The following is a 26,272-nucleotide window of genomic DNA, read 5'->3' as shown; positions in this document are numbered from 1 at the left end:
CAGAGGATGAGATGGCTGGATGGCATCACTGACTCACTGGACATGAGTTTGAGTAAACTCCAGGAGTTGGTGATGGACAGGGAGGCCTGGCATGCTGCGATTTCATGGGGTTGCATAGAGTTCGACATGACTGAGCGACTGAACTGAACTGAATATTTTGTTGATATTATGAATATTTATTTATTAAAATGTATGCCATTCTAAATAGTAAGGTGAAATGAAATTGATTCTGAAAGGGTATCTTGGCTATAGTTGGAAAATGAAGTCTAATTTAACTGTATATCTAAGTTTTAATAAATATTTTAATACTTTTCAAAAGTTTTTGTTAATAGAGACTAATTTTTGCCAGAGATAAAGCATATCATTTCATAATGAGAAAGGGGTCAGTTCATCAAAAGGACATAGTAATTCTAGATAGTTATCTCTGCAGAGCTTTAAATTACATGAAGCAAAAACTGATAGAACTAAAAGGAGAGACATCAATAGATGTATAATTATAGTCAGATTTCAGTAACACTGTGTTAATAATTAAACAAGTAGGCAGAAAATTAGGAAGGATATATAGATTTGAATAACACTAATAACCTTCTTGGCCTCTCTCCAGCAAAAATAGAACATACATTCCACAAAAATGTACATTGTATTTATCAAAGAGACTATATTCTTAGCTGTAAAACTAATCTCAATAAAAATAAAAGACTGCAAGTCATATGTAGTATATCCTCCAAGCATAGTATATTTAAGTTAGAAATCAATAACCGAAAGATTCTTGGAAAATTTCCAGGTACAAAATTTGGAAACTGAAAAGCATACTGTATGTAGCCCATTGGTCAAAGAAAATGAGAAAGAGAAATTTAAAAATATGTTGAACTGAATAAGAAGAAGACATAACTGAGTTTGTGAGATGCCACAAAGACAATATTGGAAGAGGAACATTTTAGCTCTGAATTCATACATTAGAAAAGAAAGATCTCAGTGACCTCAGCTCTGACCTTAAGAAACTAGAAATAGAGCAAATTAAAGTCTACATAAACAGAGGAAAGAAAGTTATAAAGTTCAAAATAGAAATCAATGAAATAGACAAGCAAGAAAGAGAAGAACCAGTGAAACTGAAAGCTGGTTCTTAGAGAAGAAAAATAAAATTGACAATTTTCTAGCCAGACTGACCAGGATAAAAAGAAGGCACAGACTTGATTGATATCATAAATGAGAAATATGACTGTCAAAAATGAGAAATGTGGCATCACTACATATTCTACAGATACTAAAAGAATAAGGGGATATTATGAAAAACTTTATACAAGTAAATTACACAACTTAGATGAAATGGACAAATTCCTGGCCATATGCCCTCTCCCAATTCTTCATTTATTCATTTATTTATTTTAATTTTTGGCTGCATTGGGTCTTGCTTGCGGCCTGACAGTTTCGTTGCTCCGCTATCCTGCAGCTCATGGGATCTTAGTTCCCAGACGAGGAATTGAACCTGCGTCCCCTGCATTGGAAGGCAAATTCTTAACCACTGGACCACTGGGAAGTCCCCCCAATTATTATGTTAAAATGTAACCCCCAATGTGATAGTATATGGAAGTAGGGCTTTGGAACGTGTTTTGGTCATGTAGATGCAACCCTCATCAGTGGTTTTAGTGTCTTTCTCAAAGAGACTCCAGGAAGATCCTTTGCTCCTTTCCACCCTGAGAGGTTACAGTGAAAAGACAGCCTTTGGTGACTTAGGAAGCCAGCCATTACTAGACACTGAATCTGCCAGTGATCTTGAATTTCCATCTTCAAGAAATAAATTTTTGTTACTTATAAGTCACCCAATCTATGATATTCTGGTATAGCAGCCTAAATGGACTAAGACTGGTACAAACTATGAAACCACAAACTATGAAAGTTTACTCAAGAAGAAATAGGTAACCTGAATTGTCCTACATGTTAAAAGAAATGAATTTAGAGTTTACAGTATACTCTCAAAGTAAACTCTAGACCTGGATGATGGAAAAAATTAACAACAATTCTATACAAATTCTTGAAAACTGAAGGAGAAAGTTTTCCCAAGTCATTCTGTGAGATTATCACATTCAGTTCAGTTCAGTCGCTCAGTCGTGTCCGACTCTTTGCGACCCCATGGACTTCAGCTCACCAGGCCTCCCTGTCCATCACCAACTGCTGGAGTTTACCCAAACTCATGTCCATTGAGTCGGTGATGCCATCCAACCATCTCATCCTCTGTTGTCCCCTTCTCCCCCTGCCCTAATATTTCCCAGCATCAGGCTCTTTTCAAAAGAGTCAGCTCTTTGCATCAGGTGGCCAAATTGTTGGAGTTTCAGCTTCAACATCAGTACTATCACATTACCTTGATATCAAAATCAGTTAAAGACAGTATAAGGGGGGGAAAAAAGAACTATAGACTGGTATCCCTCATTAACAAATGTAAAATTTCAAACAAAATTTTAGCAAGTAGAATCCAATAATACATGAAAAGGGTAATATATAGATGGAGAATAAGCACATGAAAAGGTGGTAAACATCACCAGTTATTAGAAAGATGCAAATTACATTTATAGCTAAGTATCCCTACAGGCATAATAGAATGTAGTCTAAATTAAAAAGACTGACCTTCTAGACTGTTGGAAAGGATGTGGAATGACTGGAACTCTCAAATACTGTGATAGGAATGTAAAATGATATAGTCATTCTAGAAAACGATTTGGCACTCTTTAGAATTGCATATACCTCCCAGGTGATCCATTCATTCCATCTTAGAATTTGACTAAGATAAATGAAAGCGTATGTCTGTTAGGCTTGTACATGGGTTTTCATGTTAGCTTTCTTTATATAAATAATAGCTCCAAGCTGAAAATAGCCCGTATGTTTATTAATGTAGGTGAATGGATAAACATCTTGTGGTATATTCAGACATGGAATTGTTGTTAATTGTTTTAGTTGCTAAGTCGTGTCCGACTCTTTTTGACCCCACAGACTGTAGCCTGCCAGAGGAATACTACTCAGCAATAAAAAGGAATGAACTGTTGATATAAACAGTAATGTGGACGAATCTCAGAATAATTACATAAATGCGTGAAAGAAGCCAGACCAAAAAAGAATACACTGAGTGGTTTGATGTATATCGATTCTAGAAACTAATCTATAATGACACAAAGCAGGTCACTCATTGCCTGGGGAGGGAGGGGTGATTAAGGGGTACAGGAGTATTTTGGATGTTGATAAATGTGTTCTCTATCTTGATTGTGATATGGTTTCATGGGTGTATACATTTGTGAAAACTTAGCAAATTGTACACTTTAAATATGTACATTTTATTGTATGTAAATTATACCTTAACAAAGTATTTTTAAGAAGCACATGAAATCCATAGAAATATTTAAGATCTCAGATACTTTATTTTTAGTGTTGCTGAGTTTAAAGATAATAGAAATCTTGACTCAGCATTCATATTCTCTAGATTTCTACCATGTATTACCTAAGTGTCTTTTAATATGTATTTTATATAAATTTGTCTTCTTTGGTTATTTTTTTTATGCTGTCTCTGGTATTTATATATGAAATAGTTAATGACCCCTAATAACCTCAGATGTGCAGATGACACCACCCTTATGGCATAAAGTGAAGAGGAACTAAAAAGCCTCTTGATGAAAGTGAAAGAGGAGAGTAAAGAAGTTGGCTTAAAGCTCAACATTCAGAAAACTAAGATCATGGCACCTGGTCCCATCACTTCATGGCAAATAGATGGGGAAACAGTGTCACACTTTATTTTTTGGGGCTCCAAAATCACTGCAGATGGTGACTGCAGCCATGAAATTAAAAGACGCTTACTCCTTGGAAGGAAAGTTATGACCAACCTAGATAGCATATTGAAAAGCAGAGACATTACTTTGCCAACAAAGGTCCGTCTAGTCAAGGCTATGGTTTTTCCTGTGGTCATGTATGGATGTGAGAGTTGGACTGTGAAGAAAGCTGAGTGCTAAAGAATTGATGCTTTTGAATTGTGTTGTTGGAGAAGACTCTTGAGAGTCCCTTGGACTGCAAGGAGATCCAACCAGTCCATCCTAAAGGAGATCAGTCCTGAGTGCTGATTGGAAGGACTGATGCTGAGGCTGAAACTCCAATACTTTGGCCACCTCATGCAAAGAGTTAACTCATTGGAAAAGACCCTGATGCTGGGAGGGATTAGGGGCAGGAGGAGAAGGGGACGACAGAGGATGAGATGGCTGGATGGCATCACTGACTCGATGGACGTGAGTTTGAGTGAACTCCCGGAGTTGGTGATGGACAGGGAGGCCTGGTGTGCTGCGATTCATGGGGTCGCAAAGAGTCGGACACGACTGGGCGACTGAAGTGAACTGAAACATAAGTTAGTTTTGACCCCTAAACATACTCAGTTTTGACACTTAAACAGTCTTAGTTTACCCAGTGTTTACTTAGTTTTTTACCTATAGGGGCATATTCCTGATTGGATTAAGAGACTGGTTTATTTTTATTGCTTTTTGTTGTTGTTGTTTAGTTGCTAAGTCCTGTCCAAGTCGTTATGACCTCATGGCTCCTCTATCCATGAGATTTTCTAGGCAAAAACACTGGAGTGGGTTGCCATTCACTTTTCCAGGGAATCTTCCCCACGCAGGGATTGAACCCATGTCTCTTGGGTTGCAGGCAGGTTCTTTACCACTGAGCCACCAGGGAAGCCCAATTATATTTATTACTAGTATCTTTATTTTTTTCTGTTAGACCTTGAATAATTCATGATGAACTCAGTTCATTTGTTTAAATGTAAAGTTTTGCTCTAGGAATTCTGTAACTTAGAATGATTTTTTAAAATGGTATGCATTTTGTTCTTGTGTGTTTGTGTACATTTTGTTCATTTGTGTGTGCATGCATTTTGTTCATGTGTGTGTGTGTATGCATTTTGCTGAAAGGAAAGCACCATGGCGTACTTCCGATAGTTTGATTATCCTTAACAGGGCCTTAGGCATATGATAGAATCATAGTTGTCTTACAAATGAATTTGTGCTGTAAACTTCTACTTTGTAGGACGTAAAAACTGATTAAATGCTATATAACAAGCTTCTTCTGCAGAGTGACTACAGTTTGACTGTAAATCCAACTGGGAAGTGTGCTGGTTAATATTAACTCAGGAGTATTTTAATTTAGTGAGTTAGGGTAAGCCATTTCATTTAATCGATGTATTTTTTTTTTTCTCTTTCTCTGTCTCTCTTCCAGGAAACCTAGTAGCAGCCATGATAGAAAACAAAGGGCCAAGAGTGGTGGACTACTTTGTTGTGGCAGGTCTCACTGATACATCCACTCTTCTGGATCAAGAAATAAATCGTTTAGATACTAAGTCAACTGGACCTAAAGCTCCAATTACAGACATTGCAGTTATTAACAAATCAGCTGGGGAAACAGTACCTGAAGGTTACACCTGTGTTGAAGCCACTCCATCAGGTCTCCAGGCAAACTTGAACTATGGAAGTCTGAAAAGTCCAGAATTGTTTCTCTGTTACAAGAGAGGGAGAGAGAAACCACCCCTTACTGACATTGGGTATGGTGACTATCTTTTGCTGTAGTGAAGGGAATACAATTTATTTAAGGTGCACAGGAATAGAAAATTTAAAATCCTTGATGGTTCTGTTATTATTTGTTAACTTCAAGACCAAGTGTAGTAAGATATGTACTTCTGTCCATCCTTACTGAATTTCTCTGCATTGAACTGAGTCATTAGATTATTTCCTTTCAAAAAAATATTGAAATGAAGGCATTAGAGCCTAAAATGTGATTTCATTTGTTTGTACTTATCAGGTAAGTTTATTAAACATAAAAGAACAAAAAGCTATAGTGAAAGTATATTTTTAAGGAGCTAGTTAGGTTATGTGATGAGGGTTTGTGAAGCCCTGAACTTATTTAACAAAAGCAGGCAGCAGCAGCTAGGATTTAGATCATAATTATGTTGACCATTTAAATCTGTTTGCAGAAAGTTGATATCTAACCAGTACTAAGTCATCTTAATCCATGACCATGAGATGACGTTTTATTTATTGTTGTTGATTATCGCTGAGTCATGTCCGATTCTTTGTGAACCCATGGACTGTAGCCTGCTAGGCTTCTCTGTCCCCGGTATTTCCCAGGTGTACTAGAGTGGGTTGCCATTTCTTACTCCTGGGGCTCATCCCAACCCAGGGATTGAACCTTGTGTTTCCTGCATTATAGGCTCTGTACTGCTGAGCCATCAGGGAAAGCCCTTTTTATTTATTAGCTCATCTGTAATTTCTTTAAACAGTGTTTATAGTTTCAGTTGAGGAATTTTTAAAGGGAAAATTTTGAGGAGAATTATGAAAGTAAGTTTTGTGAAAACATCTGAATATTAGATAAAACTTCTAAGAATTGACCTGAGGATGGTTGGAGTAGCGCCTCTTTTTTGTTTCATGTTTCTTATAATAAGCAATAAAAAAACAAACAAAGAAATTGTTTGATCCTATTTACACTTTTGAAATTGTGTTCTAACTGTTAAAACATAGTAGCTAAGAGATTTATAATTCCCAAAGTAATAATTTTAGTTTTTGTTTGTAATTAAGTTTTGGGAAACAACAGGGGAGACCAAAAAGAAAAATGTATTTTGTTATCAAGGAGAAAAAAGTAGTGTTAACCTGACATAAGTTTACATGTCAGTTTTTTTTCTTCCCTTCCATACAGAGTTTTATATGATGGGAAAGAAAGGCTTATTCCAGGATGCGAAGTGATCCAAGCCACACCCTATGGTCGCTGTGCCAATGTCAACAATAGTTCAACTACTTCACAAAGAATCTTTATCACTTATCGAAGGGCTCCTTTAATTCGGCCCCAGAATTCTTTGGCTGTAACTGACATCTGTGTTATTGTAACCAGTAAGGGAGAAACCCCTCCCCATACTTTCTGCAAAGTTGATAAAAACTTAAATTGTGGAATGGTAAGAATAAAGTTTCATTTCCGAAATTTCATATGAAAATTAAGAAAAATTTTTTGGATTCCTGTTTATCATTTGGCTTATTATTTACTCTCAGTTTATATTTTCATGACTTAAAAAAAAATTTTAGCCTTCTAATTTTCATAGTTCATTGTAACTTAAAAAATCATTAGTGATCTGATGTTTTAGAATAATTTCATCCAGAAAATAGATATTTAAAGTAGGGGATTTTTTTTTCTTGGTATGTGCTAAACATCACACTAATGTACAGATTTTACTAGCTTTTGGGTTTCAGTGTTGTCTTCAAGGACAACTTCAGGGAGACTGGGTTGAGATACTGCTTATGTTTATTTAATTATCTTAGATATTGTAGTCTTCATGCTTATTTTAAAAGGGTTGTAGTGAAAAAGAAAAATACAACATATGCATTGAATTTATAGTTTTTGATGACCCTAAAGTTACGTTTATTCTGAGTTGTGTTTATGTTGAGTTATGTTTATTTTGAAAAATATTTTAAATCAAACTGAAAGCCTAAATGATATAGTCAGAGCTGACCGATGCACCCAAGGCTGTTTAGTCAAGACCAGTTTGACTCTGGAGATAATGACTTGATAGCATCTAGTGGCCCCAGTCTTCCCTAGATTGGGCTCAGCATCCACTCCATTTTGTGCTCTTTCTTTCAAAGAGAGGCAGCCTCTGTATGATTACAGAGTTTTAAACTTTTTGAAACAAACCTCACATCAGTTTAATTTTTGTGGCAATGTTTTTTTACTACTCCTTTTTTTTTTTTAGTGTTTTCAGTTTCATGCTTTGTTATATTGTATACTATACAGTCTGTTTGATAAACATGTTTTAAATAGACTTCCCTGAAGAAATAATCAAAATCTTTAGAAGACATTTGACAAAATCAATTGATTTTCACTCACACTTTTGTCTTTTTAAAACCTAATTTATATTTTACAGTGGGGTTCCAGTGTGTTTCTGTGTTATAAGAAGTCTGTGCCTGCTTCTAATGCTATAGCATATAAAGCTGGTAAGTAAATTTGAAAAAAAAAAAAAAAGGTTTCTATTACTATAGGAATTGTTACACACTAACATTTGGTTAGAAGAGACAGTGTTTGCTCCCTTATACAGTTTGTGAAATTGATCTATTCATAAATTGAGTTAATTATAACTTTAGCATGTAAAGACATAAGTTTTCTTAAATTCATACTATAGGATATATTAATATTACCCCTTACCAACAAAAATACACTGTTATTTGAACAGAAAATTTTATTCCAAACAAGCGTTTGTGGAATAAACATTCGAACTGTTAGTCTAGTTGAGTGGAAAATGCTTACTTTCTGACCTTTTTATGTTTTGATAATCAGAAAGGTGTCAGACTGCATCTTTACTTCTTATATATCTCCTTCTCTTATCTCTGTGTGTCTGATTTGAAACCACATGTTACTTGCCATGAGAGGTGGACTTGCTTCCTTTTTCCCTTGTTGCAAAGAATCAGCTATATGGAAGAGAGGAGGGCCTGAGAACCTTTTCTGCCATGAAGTGTTTGAGAAATCTATCGTCACATTCTTACTGCACAGTAAAGTGTCAAGGGCTGTAAAGATTTAAGTGTGACCTCTTCATCCCACTGGTATGGTGGGATAAAAACTGAAAATACAGGTATGCTCCAGCTGTAAATAGAAGAGATACTGGAATACTTCTTGGTGAAAAGAAGCAGTGTCATTACTTTTTGTCATGCACAATTTTTGGAATAAGGTTTTACTTCAGAGAAGTCAGGCAGATCCATATATGAGAAATCTTAATTGTCCTCATAAAGACATCCATATTAATGAATCAAACCATTTAATTTATAATATGAAAATAAAGGCAGCAACTGACAGTTATAAATTTCAGTATCACTTTAAAATGTAATACTGTTGATATTGCTGTAGTGTGTTGATTACATGTGATTTCCTTAAAAAATTTTTTTTGAGGTGTTAGTGTCACTTAAACTTACAGAATTAACTTATAGAAACAAGTTTTGTGAAACTGTTCAGGCATTTGATATAAGACATACATATTAGAATAATGAGTTTTGGAGACTGAATTTAGACTTAAAAATTCAGCTACTGATTTTCAAATGTTTAACCTAGAAGTGTCTGCATATTAGAGATATTAGAGACACCATGTAGCTGTTTAATTCTGAGGAGGCTTTGTTAGGCTTCTCAGAGTGCCCCTTTCCTCCTGCTTTCTTGATCTCTCATACTTTATACTTAGTCGCAAGAGTTTCTATCTCATTTACTTTTCATCTTGCATTCATTTTACACTGCTGCTCTCTCAAAATAAGTTTAGGGGCTAAGATAATTTCTGCTGCCTTGGCAATACTGTCCCTTCCCTGAGTTGTTTATTATTATAGTTGGTAAATTTCCCTGAATGTTTCTTGCATTCTCTAAGACGTTGGAAGTATGCAGGAAAAATAAATTAATGGTTCTGTTAAATAGAATTTTAACTAGTATATTTAATACATTTTAGTGTTTTAATGAACTCTAAGTCCATGAGTAAAAATAAATGTTAAATTTGTTATTCTCATTTCTGATATGGCAAGAGAAAAGTTGATCTTGAAATTTCACACATAAATATTTCACATATAAAATTTGCAATTAAAATATCCTATTAGTATGTTTTACATATTAATAACTATTTAAAAATAACTATTTAAAAGTTAAATAGTTTAAAAAAAAATTGTCGAGTTGCCTGGTAGTCCAGTGGTTAGGACTGTGCACTTGCACTGCTGTGGGCCTGGGTTCATTCCCTGATCTGGGAACTAAGATCCCACAAGTTGTGCAGTGTAGCCAAAGAATGAAAAATAAAAAGAATAAATAAAATAAGGAATCAATGGATAAATAAATTATCATTATCTTCTTTCTCCAAAAGGTTTAATTTTTAGATATCCAGAAGAGGACTATGAGTCATTTCCACTCTCAGAATGTGTCCCTCTCTTCTGCCTTCCGATGGGAGCTACTATTGAATGTTGGGATCCTCAAAGCAAATACCCACTTCCAGTTTTCTCAACTTTTGTTCTCACAGGTTCTTCTGCTGAAAAGGTATATGTTTTCCTTTTATTAAACCAGTTTTGCCCATGTTTTTAATCCACAGACTGTTTAATATGAGATGTCTTATTTGAATGTTAGGATCCTGTTCAGACACAATACATTTTTTATTTAAATTTTGTACTAGAATGCCCAAAGTGAGAAGTCAACATGAAAATTGGAATCAAGATACTAATACCACTTGAGTGTTCTTAGGAGCAAATATAAAGTCTCTGGAGAGATAAAGCCAAAACCCAGGACTCAAGATGAGATTCTAATAAAAGATAGAAGACATAGGTATCATAGGAAGAATCAATAAGACACAGACCTGGATTATACCTTTAAGATATTGAAATGATAGAATGATAATATCAAAGATTTTATAAATTGAATATATAGTGGAAATATTCAACACCTAAGAGAGAAGCTCAACACATTAAAGAAAGAACAGGATATTTTGAAAAATGAGTAGACAAGTTGGAAAAAGAAGTGTCTAGAAATGCAAAATATGATCCTTAAAACTAAAAATTTAATCAGTGGCTTAAACAGCAGGTAAGTCATGCATGAAGGAAGAATTAATGAAGTGGAAAATAAGTTAACCTCAAACGTGGCACAGGAAAACATAAAAAGAGTTTTAAAGTGTAGAGAATAGAATCAAAAAGACCAATAGATACTTAATAATCCAGAAGGAGAGATTAGAAAGAGGAGAGGCAGCATTTTAAGAGCTAATGGTTGATTGAGAGTTTTCCAGGGTTGATGAAAAATTGAGTTTTCAGGTGAAAGATGTACTCTGAATCTTAAGGAGAAAAAAAAAAAAAAAAAATATATATATATATATATATATGTAGAACCACTTATTTTCATGTTATAGTAAAACCATGGAATACCAAAGACGAAAGCCCCCAGAAAGGAGAGACATAGCACTAGCCATGAAAGAAAAGGTGAATAATAGGACCTTATTGAAGTTAAGGACACCTGTTCGTTCAAAGGTACCATTAAGAAGGTGAAAATGGAAAAAAGGTGGAAAAGGAGAAAGTAATGTGATACAGTATGTGTTCCACAAAGGTCTTGTATTCAGAATATTTAAAGAACTTCTACGTTATCAACAGGATAAGAGAGAACTCTGTGGCCCAACAGTTACACACCCGAGCATATCCCAGGAGAAATGAATGTATATATTCTCTAAAGCACATGTATATTTGTAGGTTCCAAAAACTCAAAACATGTTGTAAATAGTAATAATGACAAAGAATAATCATTTAAAATAAAAAAGAAATGGCAAAACAATTAGGAAATAAAAAGTAAATAAAACTACAGATCAGTGGAAATTTAAAAATTGAAACCTTTCATAGGATATTTGATAGAATACACAATTTTATTGAAAAGTGTAACTGACAGAGGCTGACTTTTGTGAAGCAAACAAAAATGCATCTGTGTCCATGAGCAGCCGTCATGTTTTCAACCACTGTAAGATGATAGATGAGGTTAAGTGTCCAGCACAGTGTCTGGAACATAGTAAAATACTCAGTGAATGAAGGCCAATACTGCATTGACTGGATTGCTTACAAGTAAGCTAACTTTCTAGCTTAATAATCATTTATAGTTTCTCACTTTGAAAGCAGTAAGTATAAATGAATTTTTAAAGATCTTCAAACACTTGAATTACCAAATATACCTTGACTAGTAGAGAACAACAGAGCCTCTTTGAGATGCTTTTGTCATATTGCTTGTTAAAAACCCTTGAGATGACTTTGAAATAATTGTATCCGAGAGTGTTGTTTGTATCTGTAAATTAAAGGATAAATATGATATAACTCACACAGACATAAATATGGCATATATACACATGTATATACCTACACACATATATATAGAGTGTTAGAAGATTTATTAAAGTGTCATTTATCTATTTTCAGTTACAAGACTTATAAAAGTATCACTTATCCATTTTCAGAACTTTTTCATCACTTGAAACAGAAGCTTCTTCTAATCCTACCGTATGTCCCTCTTTTCTACTATCTGTCTCTACCAGTTTGTCTATTCTAGGTAGCGTATGTAAATGGAATCATAGAATATTTGTCTTCCTGTGTCTGGCTTGTTTCACTTAGCATAATGTTGTCAAGGTTTGTCTATGTTGCAATATTTTTCAGAATTTGATTCCTTGTTAGGGATGAATAATACATATGAGTATATGACTGTATTCAAATTGGTGTATCTTTCCTTTTCCCCTTTGCTTTTCACTTCCCTTCTTTTCATGAATGTATATACAGTCAGCCCACTGTATCTATGGATGCCAAACCTGTGGATCTGGAGGGCTGATTGTACTACTCATACATTTTGTATAAGGAACTTGAGCATTCATGGATCTTGGTGTCCGCTGGGGTTCTGGAATCAACCACCCTTGAATACTGAAGGATGACTGTACCACATTTTGTGTATCTGTTCATTTGTTGGTGGACGTTTGGGTTGTTTCCATTTTTTTGGTTATTGTGAATAATGCTGTGTACAAATATTTGAGTCCCTGCTTTCGATTGTTTTGGGTATATACGTAGGTGAATCATATGGTAATTGTTTAACTTTTGGAGGAGCTGCCAACTGTTTTCCACCATAGCTGCAACCATTTTATATTCCCATCAGCAGTGCTTCAGATTTTTTTTTTTTCATTTATCTGTCATATGTACTCTAAGCAAATATTTCTTTTGGAATAGAGAAAGAGAAATTAAGTTTTAAAAAACACTCAAATTTTATCATGAAATTCTTTTACTCTGTAGGTATATGGAGCTGCAATCCAGTTTTACGAGCCTTACTCTCGAGAACTTCTGACAGAAAAACAGCTTATGCACCTGGGCCTGTTGACACCTGTGGAGAGAAAAATGGTCTCTAAATCCATCAATTCGAACAAATGCATTTGTTTACTCTCGCACTGGCCTTTTTTTGAAGCTTTTAGAAAATTTCTCATGTTTATCTACAAACTTTCTGTGTCTGGACCACATCCTCTTCCCATTGAGAAGTATGTATAATGATTTGAAGGGTGTCTGATGGAAAAATTGGATGTATATATGTACATTTCATTGTTTACCTAACTTTAAGCATAAAGAGTTGAAAGGGAAGGAGAATCACAATCATCCTACTTTTTACTTGCTCTCTTCTTCACAGAATCCCTGACTTCGAATTTAAAACTGAGGAGTGGTGGTGAGAATGATCACATAAAAATGTGAGAATTCAGCTAAGGAAGAAACATACACGTTGCACTGTGTGTGTTCTTCCTGCTCATTCTCGAATAACCAAGAGAAAAGTAGCTGTTGATGCACACATACCCAAACCAACCCAAATGACCATTTCAAGTTAAAAAATCTCTAAACGGATGTAGAAGTTAGGGGTGAGGTACCAGTACTCTTGCCTGGAAAATCCCATGGATGGGAGGAGCCTGGTAGGCTACAGTCCGTGGGGTCAAAAAGAGTCGGACAGGACTGAGCGACTTCACTTTCAGTTTCTTTGATACTAAAGTAAGGTTTTGGTTTTAGTGTTCACTGACCTCTACATGTTTTCCCTTCAATTTGTAAATCTCTCTGTCATGGAAATGTTTTGTGAGCCAGAAAAATAGATGTGGAGTCACTGTCTTTTTAAAGTCACATCTTTTCTAATGGCACATTGACTTTTGTTTATTAAGTTTTAGGTAAATGGCTTTGTCAAATCTGGGATGATAAATTATATTTAAGATCTGTAAAATCCATGAAGTATTTTAGAAAAGTAACTGTCTTTATTTCAAAATTTTTTTCTAGGCACATTTCACATTTTATGCAAAACATCCCTTTTCCTTCACCTCAAAGACCGAGAATCCTGGTACAGGTAATAAAAAAAGAATATGTTTGAGGGGAGCGCTGCATATATTCATTCCAGTCATTGCAGTGTGGACTCTGTGGCCCTTTGGGTTTGAGGCAGAGCAAGATGCATCCATTAAGTCCTTGAATTTTTATATTTTGTATCTTTAGTGAATACTCTTTTGTACTATTTTTTTGAATTTAGGGTATACAGAATTGTAATAATTATAATACTTGTTCATGACATCATCACTGGTCCATTTGTGGCCTAAATTTATGTAGCTGATTTTAATAACATAAAACCCAGAATTACGTTGAGGGCAAGTTTTTAATATGAGAATGACTTAATAAATATTAAATGTGAAATCAGTTATGGTTGGAGGGCATAAGTAAAGTTGTCTGTAATAGTACTCAAACTGTCTTTGTTAAAGGACCAGTTTCTTTTTTATTTCCAGGTGATGGCAGACCTATATAAGCATATAGCTTGTGACATAAACAGTCAGTATAGACATGAACAGGTCTATACCCTGTCCAAAGACACAAGTTCACTGATAATGTAATTGGATATGAGAGCAATGTCAAATTGCCATAAAGGTTTCTAAATCACTTTCTCTATATATACTATTTCTTCCTAGACCGATAATAGTTTGTAGACTGGCACTTTGAGTAGCTCTGATCTATAGAGGCAAGCTGTTTAAACATTTTTTCTAAGATAGTTACCAACCTTATATAGGATTCCAGTCAGGTATTGTTAATCTTGAATGTATTTTAGTTCAGCAAGTATTAATACATATTAAGTAGTTGCCAAATATAGAGTAAATACATATAAGGCTTTTAAAAAGCAGTTACTTTTTTTACACAGGTGTATTTTAATTGACTGAATCAAAATTCATTTGATTTGATCATTTAATTTTAAAGAACTATATACTTCTAAGTAAACACTGTTGTTTTATATTTTAGTACATGGTTCCAAAACTGTGTCAGTCTGCATAATAAACAGTTTTCCATTTTACCCTTGATAATAAATATTTAGGTTTTAAAACTGGCTTCGTTAATTTATCATTTTTTTTTTCTTTTTTTAAGCTATCAGTCCATGATGCATTAATATTATCACAACCAGTTTCTACACCTTTACCACTAAGGTAATTAATAGTATATAAAATAATACATTTATTCACTTGGATCAGAATGCTTTAAAATATTTTAAGAGTTAGTATAATAGAGCTGTGCTGTTTTTACAAACTGAGAATAGCCTTAATGTTTCTAAGTTTGATAGCTGGTTGGATGGCAGGGGTCATTCACCATTTTAAAAATGAAACACTCAGAGTTGAAAAATTGGATGTAGGGAGTATTTCCCTCTTCCTCTCATCTCCCGTCCCCATATCCAGTTTATTACTAAATATTTCAGGTGAACTGACTTTACCTCCTAAAATGTCTTGAATCTATTAGCTTCTCTTCGTCTGCATTGCTAGTCCAGGCTTCGCGTGGTCTTTTACCTGAACTATTTCATTATGAACCTCTTAATTGGCACCCTTTTGCTCTTGTTCTTCAGTTTTTTATTCACATTGCAGTGTGTCTTTTTGAGAATGCTAGTATAAAATTGTTGGGAGAATGCAAATATTTTTATTTCGGGCATAATCTCTTACTGTATTCACCCCTTCCTTCCCTATGCTTTAGTCACAATATGTTTATTTCAATTCCTTGAACATGGCAGATGGTTTTTCTTGCCTCAGGAACTTTGCAAATGTTGTCTCCCCACGAACCCCTACCTTCACCCCTACCTTCTTTCTTTTGAGCTCGGCTCAAACAGCTGTTCTTTAGGAAGATCTTTCCTGATACATGCCTCTTTGTTTTTGAAGGATGAATTTGAATCATTCTGTTACACCATCTCATTAACTTTGCTACTTTTCAGTGATAAAAACTAAATCAGGTCCTAAATCAGGACTTGAGGCTAATATTATATTCTCAATTTATAAATATTCAGAAAATAATTTAATAAGCAAATCTTAATACCTTTTGGTGAAATAGTTCATAATCTTTTCTCTCCTTTTCTAGTGGAGCTAACTTTAGCACCTTGTTAATGAATCTGGGTCCTGAGAATTGTGCAACACTCCTGCTCTTTGTTTTACTTGAGAGTAAGATTTTGCTGCATTCTCTGAGGCCAGCTGTGTTGACTGGAGTAGCTGAAGCTGTTGTAGCTGTAAGTATAGAATTTTCTTTTTAGTACAGAATTCTTGAGAGAATTTTTACTCTGAAGGAAAATTTCCTTCAATGAAAGCAACTTTGAAATTACCACTAAATGTTTAACATAAATGTAATAGGGTGGCAAAGAGATAATATAAAGAAAAAAAGTAATTTGTATTGAGAGAAAATTTTAGTTTCTAATTTTTCATATCTTGGAGTTCTTCAGAGAAGCTATATGATTACATAAAAATAGAACTTGTGAATGAAGCTTACTGTATTAAATGAGAAGCTCTAGTCAGTTTCAGCTGCCCTAAAATTGTGGGCATGACTAATTTCTCCCAATTTGAGCCTTTGATCATTGTGGCCAGTAACATACAGGAAAATCTAGGTGATTGTAAAATTGAATTATGTACAAATGCTTTGCTATTGTGAAAAGCATAAATAAAAATTTAAGTCCTCTCCTGTTTTAAAATCTCTTGATGGCATCCCATTGCAATTAGAAAGAGGTCTGATCATTAGGGCTTTATAGGTCCATAATGTTGAATTTTGGATGTTCCATTTCTCTATCTTCCATTATTTGTTTAATTTAAAATGGTAGACTCTCCTCTCTTCCCTTCCCCATTTTACTGTCATGGAGGTAAGGATCTAGGTCTCTTTTTCACTCCTATGTCCTCAGCACTTATTACAGTTAATATCATGGAGTAAACACTCAGTAAATACTTGTTGAATCAACAAATGGGATATGTCTCCAAGATCTTAATCTGGTCAAAGAAATGCTGCTAGGACTGAAAACACTAATAACTATTTGAGATGGTTCATAGGGGGCAAAGATCCTAGTTATATACTGATTATTCCAAACCTCCCCAGTTGCATGTGAAAGCAAAAGTAGTTATAACATGAAAATATTTGTTAATGAACTGACTAGTTTTAGGAAGTTCCCACTCAAATATTCCTTCCTATAAAACTTTAGGGATTATCTACTGCCCTCTGTCTGAATCTTTGTAGTTTAGTCTCTTGCAGTGTGAACTTGGAAATCTTAATAAAATGCAAGATTGCTTGAAATTTATGTAACTGATGTTGCTTGTAAGACTATTGATAAATGAGGATTTGATAGTAAGGCAACTTATTTAAAGAGAAGAAAATTGAAAAGAATGGTGACAGGATAAATTCTGCAAAAGGAGAATAATTTTAATATCAAAGAATATTGAAGAGTTAATGGAGCCCTCCCTTATGGCTCATATAGTAAAGCATCTGTCTACAATGTGGTAGACCTGGGTTTGATCCCTGGGTTGGGAAGATCCCCTGGAGAAGGAAATGGCAATCCACTCCAGAACTATTGCCTGGAAAATCCCATGGACAGAGGAGCCTGGAAAGCTACAGTCCATGGGGTCGCAAAGAATCGGACACGACTGAGTGACTTCACTTCACTATAGCAAGAATTGGTGGAACCAGTGAGTATTTTTGTGAAATTGACTGTATTTTTGATTGTGCTGCAAAAGTCAAAGATGAAGATAAGGATGTTGTATTTTGTTGTTCAGTAGTTTTATTCTGAAATTTCTTACATAGTTGGAGGTGTAACGTACCTTTTGTTGAATGGAAGGTAGTCAATTTTCACTGGAGGAAATCTGGAGTCCTTGCAAGGTCCCTTGCAAGCAGTTCTGCCCCTCTGCTCTCTGATCTCATTTTTGACTTCTCTCCCTTTTGCTCACTCTGCTCCAGCTGCGCTGGCCTGTGCTACCCCTGGAGCATATTAGGCAATCCTCACACCATACCGTCTTTGCCCTGACTGTTCCTTTCCTTCAAAGTGCTCTTCTCCTAGGTATCGCCTTGACTAAATCCCTCACCACCTTCAAGTTTCAGCCCAGTGTCTCTTTCTTAATGAGGCCTACCCTGTTTGGCCTGTTAGCCTACTTTGCCTCTTTCTTCTCTACTGTTCTAAACTCTAGTACCTTTTTCTTGGCTTTACTGTTTTTTTTTTTTTTTCCCTCATAGCACTTAGCACTCTCTCACATGGCATATAGTCTGTTTATTATGTCTTCTTTTTGTTTTCTCTCTTCCTGCTAGACCAGGTGTTTGAGTCAAATCCTGGCTGCCGTTTGTTTTTCATAAATATGTTTTACTGTAACATAGGCTGTTTATTTATATATTTCCTCTGCTTTCATACATGAAGGCAGAGTTATTTGTGACAGACGCATTATGGTTTGCAAGCCATAAAATATTCTGTATATTTTACAGAAAAAGTTTGCTGACTCTTATGCTGTACTATAAACTTCATGAGGGCATGGATCTTTGTTTTATACACCATTATAGCCCCATCAATGTAGAACAGTTTTTGGTACATGTTAAGTGCTCAGTTGCCAGAAAGCAAGTAAATGATTGAAGACAAAATTCCAATTCTATGTAATCATCTGGAATAATTGGCAGAGGTAGTAAATGCTATAGGTAATTATTTGGGTGAATAATGATGTGTAAGGTGACAATTGAACTAGACCTTGAAAGATTACAAAGATTTTTATAATAGAGGAAAGATTTTGTCATCAGTGATTAAAATTTTAATATTGGTTGAAGTGGATCATTTTGTGTTTATTTGGGCAGTTAGGAAAATTTTTTGTTGAAATTTTTAGTTGACTGTTACTATTCCTGAGATAATTGATTAAATTTTTTGTTTCATTTTGATGTTCTTAGTTGAATTTTAATCAGAGGTTATCTTGAAATTTAATAGATGGATGAAATGCATCAGTTAAAAATCATGAATTTGTTTTATAAAATTTCCATCAATTTTTTCCTCTCACTTTCTCCATAAAATAGGAATGTGGATTTTCTATAGACATTAGAATTAACGTTCAAAGAGCTGTTAGCATTTTAATTGTGCTTATGATCATTGTCATGTCTAAAGGTTTTAATCATATCGGTTCATAGGATTAACCTGTAATGTTTTATAGTCATTTATATTTTGGAATGAAGTTTAAAGTGAAAGAAACTAGACTTTAGCTGCTTTTTAACGGTCCCTTTCTGTAATATTAATTACGTAATTCTCATTGCAAATTTAAAAGTTGGTTAATTTTTTAAAACTTTTTTCCCAGATGATCTTTCCATTTCAGTGGCAGTGCCCATATATTCCCCTTTGTCCTCTTTTACTGGCGGCAGTGCTCAGTGCACCTTTACCATTTATAGTTGGAGTTGACTCAAGGTATTTTGATCTTCATGACCCACCACAAGATGTTGTTTGCATTGACTTGGATACAAACATGTTATATCTGTAAGTTGGTTCTTTTTATATTATCTCCCTTTATATTTTTCTCCACATGTAATTATAGCTCTTTGAAAGCATATACAAATTGCTACTTTTAAAAGTTGTTAATATGTCTTCAATTCAGTGATTCTCAATCAGGACAGGTATCAGAATCCTAGAATGTTATGTGGTTTGAAAAAGATTCAATGTGTTCAGTATTATAATAGTTTATATTGGATAATAATCTTAACAGTAGGCAGGAGATGTTTATGTTTATCAGAAGATAATATGGATTCTTAAAAAGAAAAAGGGTAAACCCTGCTTTCAGAGCTCAAGAGCTGTGATATCTAGGTTTAATTCAGAACCCATGTGTAAGTCACAACATAGTGACCTTGGTCACAATATAGGGTAATATTATGCTGTTGCCTCAGTTCGAGATTTGAATTTTACAGGGATTGTAGAGAAATTGATACTAAAAATCAGTCACAGTTTGTGTTTACAGAGGTGATAAATTTGTATGGCAGTGGTATAACTGAGGGTTCAGAGAGTAGAGTACCACACTCGTAAAAGCAGCTTCATCCATCCAGTTCTAGATGGATGTTTAGGCGCTCCCTCCACATCCCATCGCCCAAAAACAGCAACAACAAAGTGGGAAAGAGCAGTAAATAATGAAAGTTCCTTAGTGTAAGTGACAGATTCCAGATCCTGGAGTGCTTTTATTCTTTCCTGTTTGATATTTGTAGAAAATGAATAGAGGAAGAATTTGGGATGAGACTTCAGTGGTTACAGCAGTAGAATTGGTTGGGGAAAATAGGCTTGCATCAACCCAAAGAATAACTTAAGGAAGGAAGAAAACATTTGATGTACCTTAAAAAATAATTTTGAAATGAATCTACCATTGTATTTTGAAAACTGTAATTGTGGTATTGTTATAGCTCCATACGTTTGTTTATTTGAGCTTTCAATACTTTTTAAGAATTGAAGTATAGTTGATTTACAATATTACACCATTTTCAGGTGTACAGCATAGTGATATAGTATTTTTATAGCTTATATTCCAATAAAAGTTACTAAAAGCTAATGGCTATAATTCCTTGTGCTGTACAGCAGTGGTCCCCAAACTGGGTGGTACCAGGGACCAGTTTCTTGGAAGATAATTTTTCCATGGACTGGGGGTGGGTGGAGTGGTTAGGGGATGATTTGAGCAACATTACATTTATTGTACACTTTATTTCTAATCTAATACTGCCATTAAAGTACCTGTCTAAGGCTCAGAGGTTGAGGACCCTTGCTATACAGTATATCCTTGTTGCTTATTTATTTTGTATATAGTAGTTTGTGTCTTTTAATCCTATACCCTTATCGTGCCCCTCTCCCCTTTTTTCTCTCTACTGGTAACCGTTAGTTTGTTTTCTATAAATGTGAGTGTGTTTTGCTGTGTTCATTTTTTTTTGTTTTGTATTTAGATTCTACATATAAATGATATCACATAGTATTTATCTTTGTCTGACTCATTTTACTAGGCATAATATTCTCTAGACCATCCGTGATGCTGCAAATGGCAGAATCTCACTCTTTTTTTTACCAGTCTGTTCAGTTCAGTCACTCGGTTGTGTCCGACTCTGCGACCCCATGAACTGCAGCATGCCAGGCTTTCCTGTCCATCACCAACTCCCGGAGCTTGCTTAAACTCATTGTCCATTGAGTCCATGATGCTATTCAACTGTTTCATCTTCTGTCGTCCCCTTCTCCTCCTGCCTTCAATCATTCCCAGCATCAGGGTCTTTTCCAATGAGTTAGTTCTTTGCATCAGGCGGCCAGACTATTAGAGCTTCAGGTTCAGCATCAGTCTGAATATTCAGGACTGTTTCCATTAGGATGGACTGGTTTAGACCTCCTTGCAGTCCCAAAGGACTCTCAGGAGTCTTCTCCAGTACCACAGTTCAAAAGCATCGATTCTTCGGTGCTCAGCTTTCTTTATAGTCCAACTCTCATGTCCATACATGACTACTGGAAAACCAAAGCTTTGACTAGACGAACCTTTGTTGGTAAAGTAATGTCTCTGCTTTTTAATATGCTGTCTAGGTTGGTTATCACTTTTCTTCCAGGGAGCAAGCATTTTTTAATTTCATGGCTGCAGTCACCATCTGCAGTGATTTTGGAGACCCCCAAAATAAAGTCTGTTACTGTTTCCATTGTTTCCCCATCTATTTGCCATGAAGTAATGGGACCAGATGCCATGATCTTCGTTTTCTGAATGTTGACTTTCAAGCCAACTTTGTCACTCTCCTCTTTCACTTTCATCAAGAGGCTCTTTAGTTCTTCTTTGCTTTCTACCGTAAGGGTGATGTCATCTGGATATCCGAAGTTATTGATATTTCTCCTGGCAGTCTTGATTCTGGCTTATGCTTCTTCCAGCCCAGCGTTCTCATGATGTACTCTTCATATAAGTTAAATAAGCAGGGTGACAATATACAGCCTTGACGTACTCCTTACCCTATTTGGAACCAGTCTGTTAATAATTTTTATTCATCTATCCGTTGATGGACACGGGTTGCTTCCGTGTTTTGGCAGTTGTAAATAGTGCTGCTATGAATAATGGGGTGCATATATCTTTTCAAATTAGTGTTTTCTTTTTTTCTGGACATATACCCAGGAGTGGATTTGCTGGGTCATATGGTAATTCTATTTTTAGTTTTTTGAGGAACCTCCATACTTTTTTCCATAGTGCCACTACCAATTTACATTTCCACCAACAGCGTATGAGTGTCCTCTTTTCTCTACATCATCACCAGCATTTATTTGTCTTCTTTTTGATAATAGCCATTCTGACAGATAGGAGGTGACATCTCAAAATTGTTTTGACTTTCACTTCTGTAGTAATTAGTGATATTGAGCATCTTTTCATGTGCCTGTTAGCTATCTGTATGTATTTGGAAAAAATGTCTCTTGAGTTCTTTCTGCCCATTTTTTTTATTGCATTGTTTGCTTTTTTGATAATAAGTTGTATGAGCTGATAATGAGTTGTATTGTTTGCTTTTTTGATACTGAGTTGTATGAGATGTTTTGGGTGTTAATTCCTTGTTGGTCACATCATTTGCAGATATTTTCTTCTATTCCATAGGTTATCATTTTGATTTGTTGATGATTTCCTTTGCTGTTCAAAAGCTTTTAAGTTTACTTAGTTCTCATTTGTTTATTTTTGCCTTTATTTTGCCTTAGGGGAGTGATGCTAAAAATACTGCTATGATTTATGTCAAAGGGTGTCTTGCCTTTGTTCTCTTTGTCTTAGAGTTTTATGGTTTCAGGTCATATGTTTAGGTCTTTAATCTGTTGTGAATTTGTTTGGATATTTGGTGTGAGGGAATGTTCTAATCTCATTTGTTCTACCTGTAGCTCTCCAGTTTTCCCAGCACCAATATTTGAAAAAACTCTCTTTTCTTCATTGTAAATCTTGCCTCCTTTATCGTGGATTAATAGATTGTAGATGCATGGGTTTATTTCTGGGCTTTCTGTGTAGTTCAGTTATCTATGTGTCTGGTGTTTTGCCAGACATAAAATGTGCTGTTGCTGTGTTTTGTTTTGTTTTGTTTTTGCTGTTTTGATCACTGTAACTTTGTAGTACAGTAGAAATTGGGAATGTGATACTTTCAGCTTTGTTCTTTCTCCTCAGGATTGCTTTGGTAATTTGAGGTCTTTTGTGGTTGTTCATGAATTTTAGGATTACTTGTTCTATTTCTGTGAAAAATGTTATGAATATTTTGATGGGGTTGTATTAAATCTGTAGATTACTTTGAGTAATATGACCATTTTAGTGATATTAATTCTTCCAGTTCAAGAAGAGCAAGAGATATTTTTCCATTTTGTATCATCTCCACTTTCCTTCCATGACTTTTCAGAGGTCTTTCATATTCTTGGTTAAGTTTATTTCTGGATATTTTATTCTTTTTGATACAGTTTTAAATGGGATTTACTTAAAAAACTTTCTGATAATTCATTATTGCTGTATAGAAAAGCAATAGATTTCTGTCTATTAATCTTGTATCCTGCAAGCTTGCTGAATTCATTTATTAGTTCTAATAGTCTTTGTGTGGAGACTTTAGGATTTTCTTCAAAAATTTTTTTTAATTGAAGTAGAGTTGATTTACAATGTTGTGCCAGCTTCTGCTGTACAGTATAATGACTCAGTGATACACACACATACATACATTATTTTTTAATATTCTTTTCCACTATGGTATATCACAGGATACTGAATACAGTTCCCTGTGCTGTACATTAGGGTTTGTTTATCCATTCTGAATGTAATAGTTTGCATCTTCCATCCCCAAACTCCCAGTCCATCTGTCTCCCTCCCCTGTTCCCCTTTGTCAGCCACCAGTCTGTTCTCTGTGTCTGTGAATCTCTTCCTGTTTTGTAGGTAAGTTCATCTGTGTTGTACTTCTAGGGTTTTCTATATAAAGTATCCTGTCATCTATAAAGAGTAACAGTTTGACATCTTCCCTTCCAATTTGGATGCTTAATTTAACAGGAAGGATGTCAGCTTTTCACCACTGAATATGATGTTAGCTGTGAATTGTCATATATGGCCTTAATTATGTTGAGATTTGTTCCCTCTGTAGCCACTTCATTGAGAGTTTTTATGGTGGTGGTTGAATTTTGTCATTTGCTTTTACAGTATCCGTTGAAATGATCACGTGGTTTTCCTCTCCTTTTGTGGTGTGTCACGTTGATTGATTTCTTTATATTTAACCATCCTGGTGTTGCTAGAGTAAGTCCAACTTTATTGTGGTGTATGATCCTTTTTATATATTGTTGGATTTGATTTGCTAATATTTTGATGAGAATTTTTGCATCTATATTCAAAGATATTGGCCTGTAATTGTCTTTTTTGTAGTGCCTTTGTCTGGATTTGATAACAGGGTATTGGTGGTGATGAATTTGAGAGTGTTTCATCCTCTTTAATAATTTGCAGTACTGTTAGAAAGAGAAGTTTGGTAGAATTTCCCTGAGGAACTGCCTGGTCCTGGACTTTGTTTTCTGGGAATTTTTTAAATTGCAAATTCAAGTTTAGTACTAGTGATTGGTCTGTTCAGAGTGTCTGTTTTTCTTTTTCTACCTTTAGAATTTACTGTTTACTTTTAACTTCTGCCATTTTAAGTATGGTATCTCTTGATGTGGGTCTGTTTGGGTTCACCTTGTTTGGGATCCTCTGTGCTTCCTTTATCTGGATATGTTTCTTTTCTCAGGTTTGGGGAGTTTTTAAGCTATAATCTACTTAAATACATTTTTGACCCCCTCTTCTGTTTTCTGGTACCCCTCCCTATAAGGTGAATATTGGTACATTTAATGTTATTCTTGAGAGCTCTTAAACGGTTTCCATTTTGAAAAATTTGTTTTTCTTTTACCTCTTGTTAGTCCCAGCAGTTCTCCAAACAGGCTTGTCTCCCCTGCATAGGATTCCTGGACTGGGGTGCCCTGCATTTGACTCTCACTGCTCCCTCCCCTGGGTGGGTGTCCACCTTATAATCTTCTTTTTCCTCTGAGTCCCCTCCATGGACACAGGTCCCAACTCAAATCACTTTTCTTTCCTTCCGTGTGTATCTGTCTTATTGCCTTAGTGGTACAGTAGTTCACCTGCCAGTTTTCAGTTAGTTTTTCATGAGAATTGTTCCACGTGTCAGTGTATTTTCTGATGTATTGATGGGAGAAAGTGAGCTCCATATCCTCTTAGTGCACCTACTTGATCGATCTCCACTGTGGACATTTAGATTTACTTATCGCCTGGAAACAATGAACTACTTGGCAAGCACTAAATATTTCTTGTAGTACACATTTTGTTATTTTTTAGTAACTATCCCTAAAAAAGTTACTTCAAGGTTGCATATACTGTGGTGCTTTGGAAGTTATTTTGAAGTTGTAACTCAAAGATTTACCCCATTTTATTTGCTATTCTGAATAAAATAATAGAGATTGTTAATTTTGCCCAGGCTTAAATAACTTCTGTATAATTTCTATAGATCAAAACACTATTTATAAAATAGTTTTGAATGTTTAATTATACAATTATGAAATGTTCTAGATACCAAAGAATTATAGAGAATAATGTAAATAATTTGCATGAATCTTCCACTAAGAGTCCAGATTCCACCAATACACATTATATTTATACTAGTATAAATGATGTTTTGTTTTGCATGCTTTAAAAGTTTTTACGTTTGTACAATTTTCTTTTTTTTTTCAATTGTATTTTTATTTTTTAACTTTACAATATTGTATTGGTTTTGCCATATATCAAAATGAATCCGCCACAGGTATACATGTGTTCCCTATCCTGAACCCTCCTTCCTCCTTCCTCCCCATACCATCCCTCTGTGTACAGTTTTCTGATTTGCTGTTTTCCTTAGCATTTTCTGTGAGCATTTCTATGTTGATACATGTAGCTCTACTTTGTTTTCAGTATTTACCAGTGTTGATGGCTATTTAGATTGCAGTTAAATTTTAAAGTACGGACAAAGCCTCTATGATCATTATTATGCATATTTCTTTGAATATATGGTTAATATACTCAAAAATATCCCTGAAATATATACCTAAGAATTTAAGATTCTAGCATTGATATTGGTAAGTGATATAGCATTAGCTCCAGCTCATGGTTGGCACATAGTGCTTTCATCTTTGTAGAGTTTGTGACTGTTTGTAACATATAGACTGTATGTTACTGACTCTGATATTTGTTGAGATTTGCTTCTAATAGGTACTTTTAAGTCTCAAGTCAGTTAAGTTTAACACTTAAAATATTATAATTCTAAAATGTAACTTTGAAACAAGACTTGTGTTATATTCATGACTCCAGTTAATGAAAGTCTGTGTTGGAGGGTTAGAATGAGATGACCAAATTTGGCTGAGGTTGATTGAAATGAAAAGAGAACTTCTTGGAAATCACTTAAGAATTTAAGTGATCATTTAAGTGATCATTGAAGAATGCAGACTCTTAAAT

General features: G+C 34.9%; 1 protein-coding gene across 5 annotated transcripts in view; it reads left to right on the top strand.

Annotated features, from left to right (window-relative positions):
• Window positions 1-26,272, top strand: part of DENND4C (DENN domain containing 4C) — a 124,702-nt gene that overhangs the window by 32,624 nt on the left and 65,806 nt on the right. For 4 of the 5 annotated variants that reach the window (XR_015169494.1, XM_086414949.1, XM_086414950.1 and 1 more), the window contains 9 exons: window positions 5,242-5,563; window positions 6,712-6,964; window positions 7,925-7,994; window positions 9,881-10,050; window positions 12,807-13,045; window positions 13,818-13,884; window positions 14,940-14,998; window positions 15,912-16,056; window positions 19,124-19,299. Coding sequence is in view for 3 of the 5 variants with exons in the window: in XM_086414949.1 (XP_086271075.1) it covers window positions 5,259-5,563; window positions 6,712-6,964; window positions 7,925-7,994; window positions 9,881-10,050; window positions 12,807-13,045; window positions 13,818-13,884; window positions 14,940-14,998; window positions 15,912-16,056; window positions 19,124-19,299 (1,484 nt within the window). In the remaining 2 variants the exon portion in view is untranslated. Of the gene's footprint in view, window positions 1-5,241; window positions 5,564-6,711; window positions 6,965-7,924; window positions 7,995-9,880; window positions 10,051-12,806; window positions 13,046-13,817; window positions 13,885-14,939; window positions 14,999-15,911; window positions 16,057-19,123; window positions 19,300-26,272 lie in introns of those variants that run through there. The other variant, XM_086414951.1, reaches the window with a different exon arrangement.

Source organism: Bos grunniens, chromosome 8, assembly GCF_055505025.1.
Source record: "Bos grunniens cultivar Pamir isolate PY7600 chromosome 8, Bosgru_T2T1.0, whole genome shotgun sequence".
In the NCBI taxonomy this organism is placed as follows: Eukaryota; Metazoa; Chordata; class Mammalia; order Artiodactyla; family Bovidae; genus Bos; species Bos grunniens.
The sequence above is the reverse complement of the archived record's forward strand: the minus strand, read 5'-3'. Positions and strand labels throughout refer to the sequence as shown.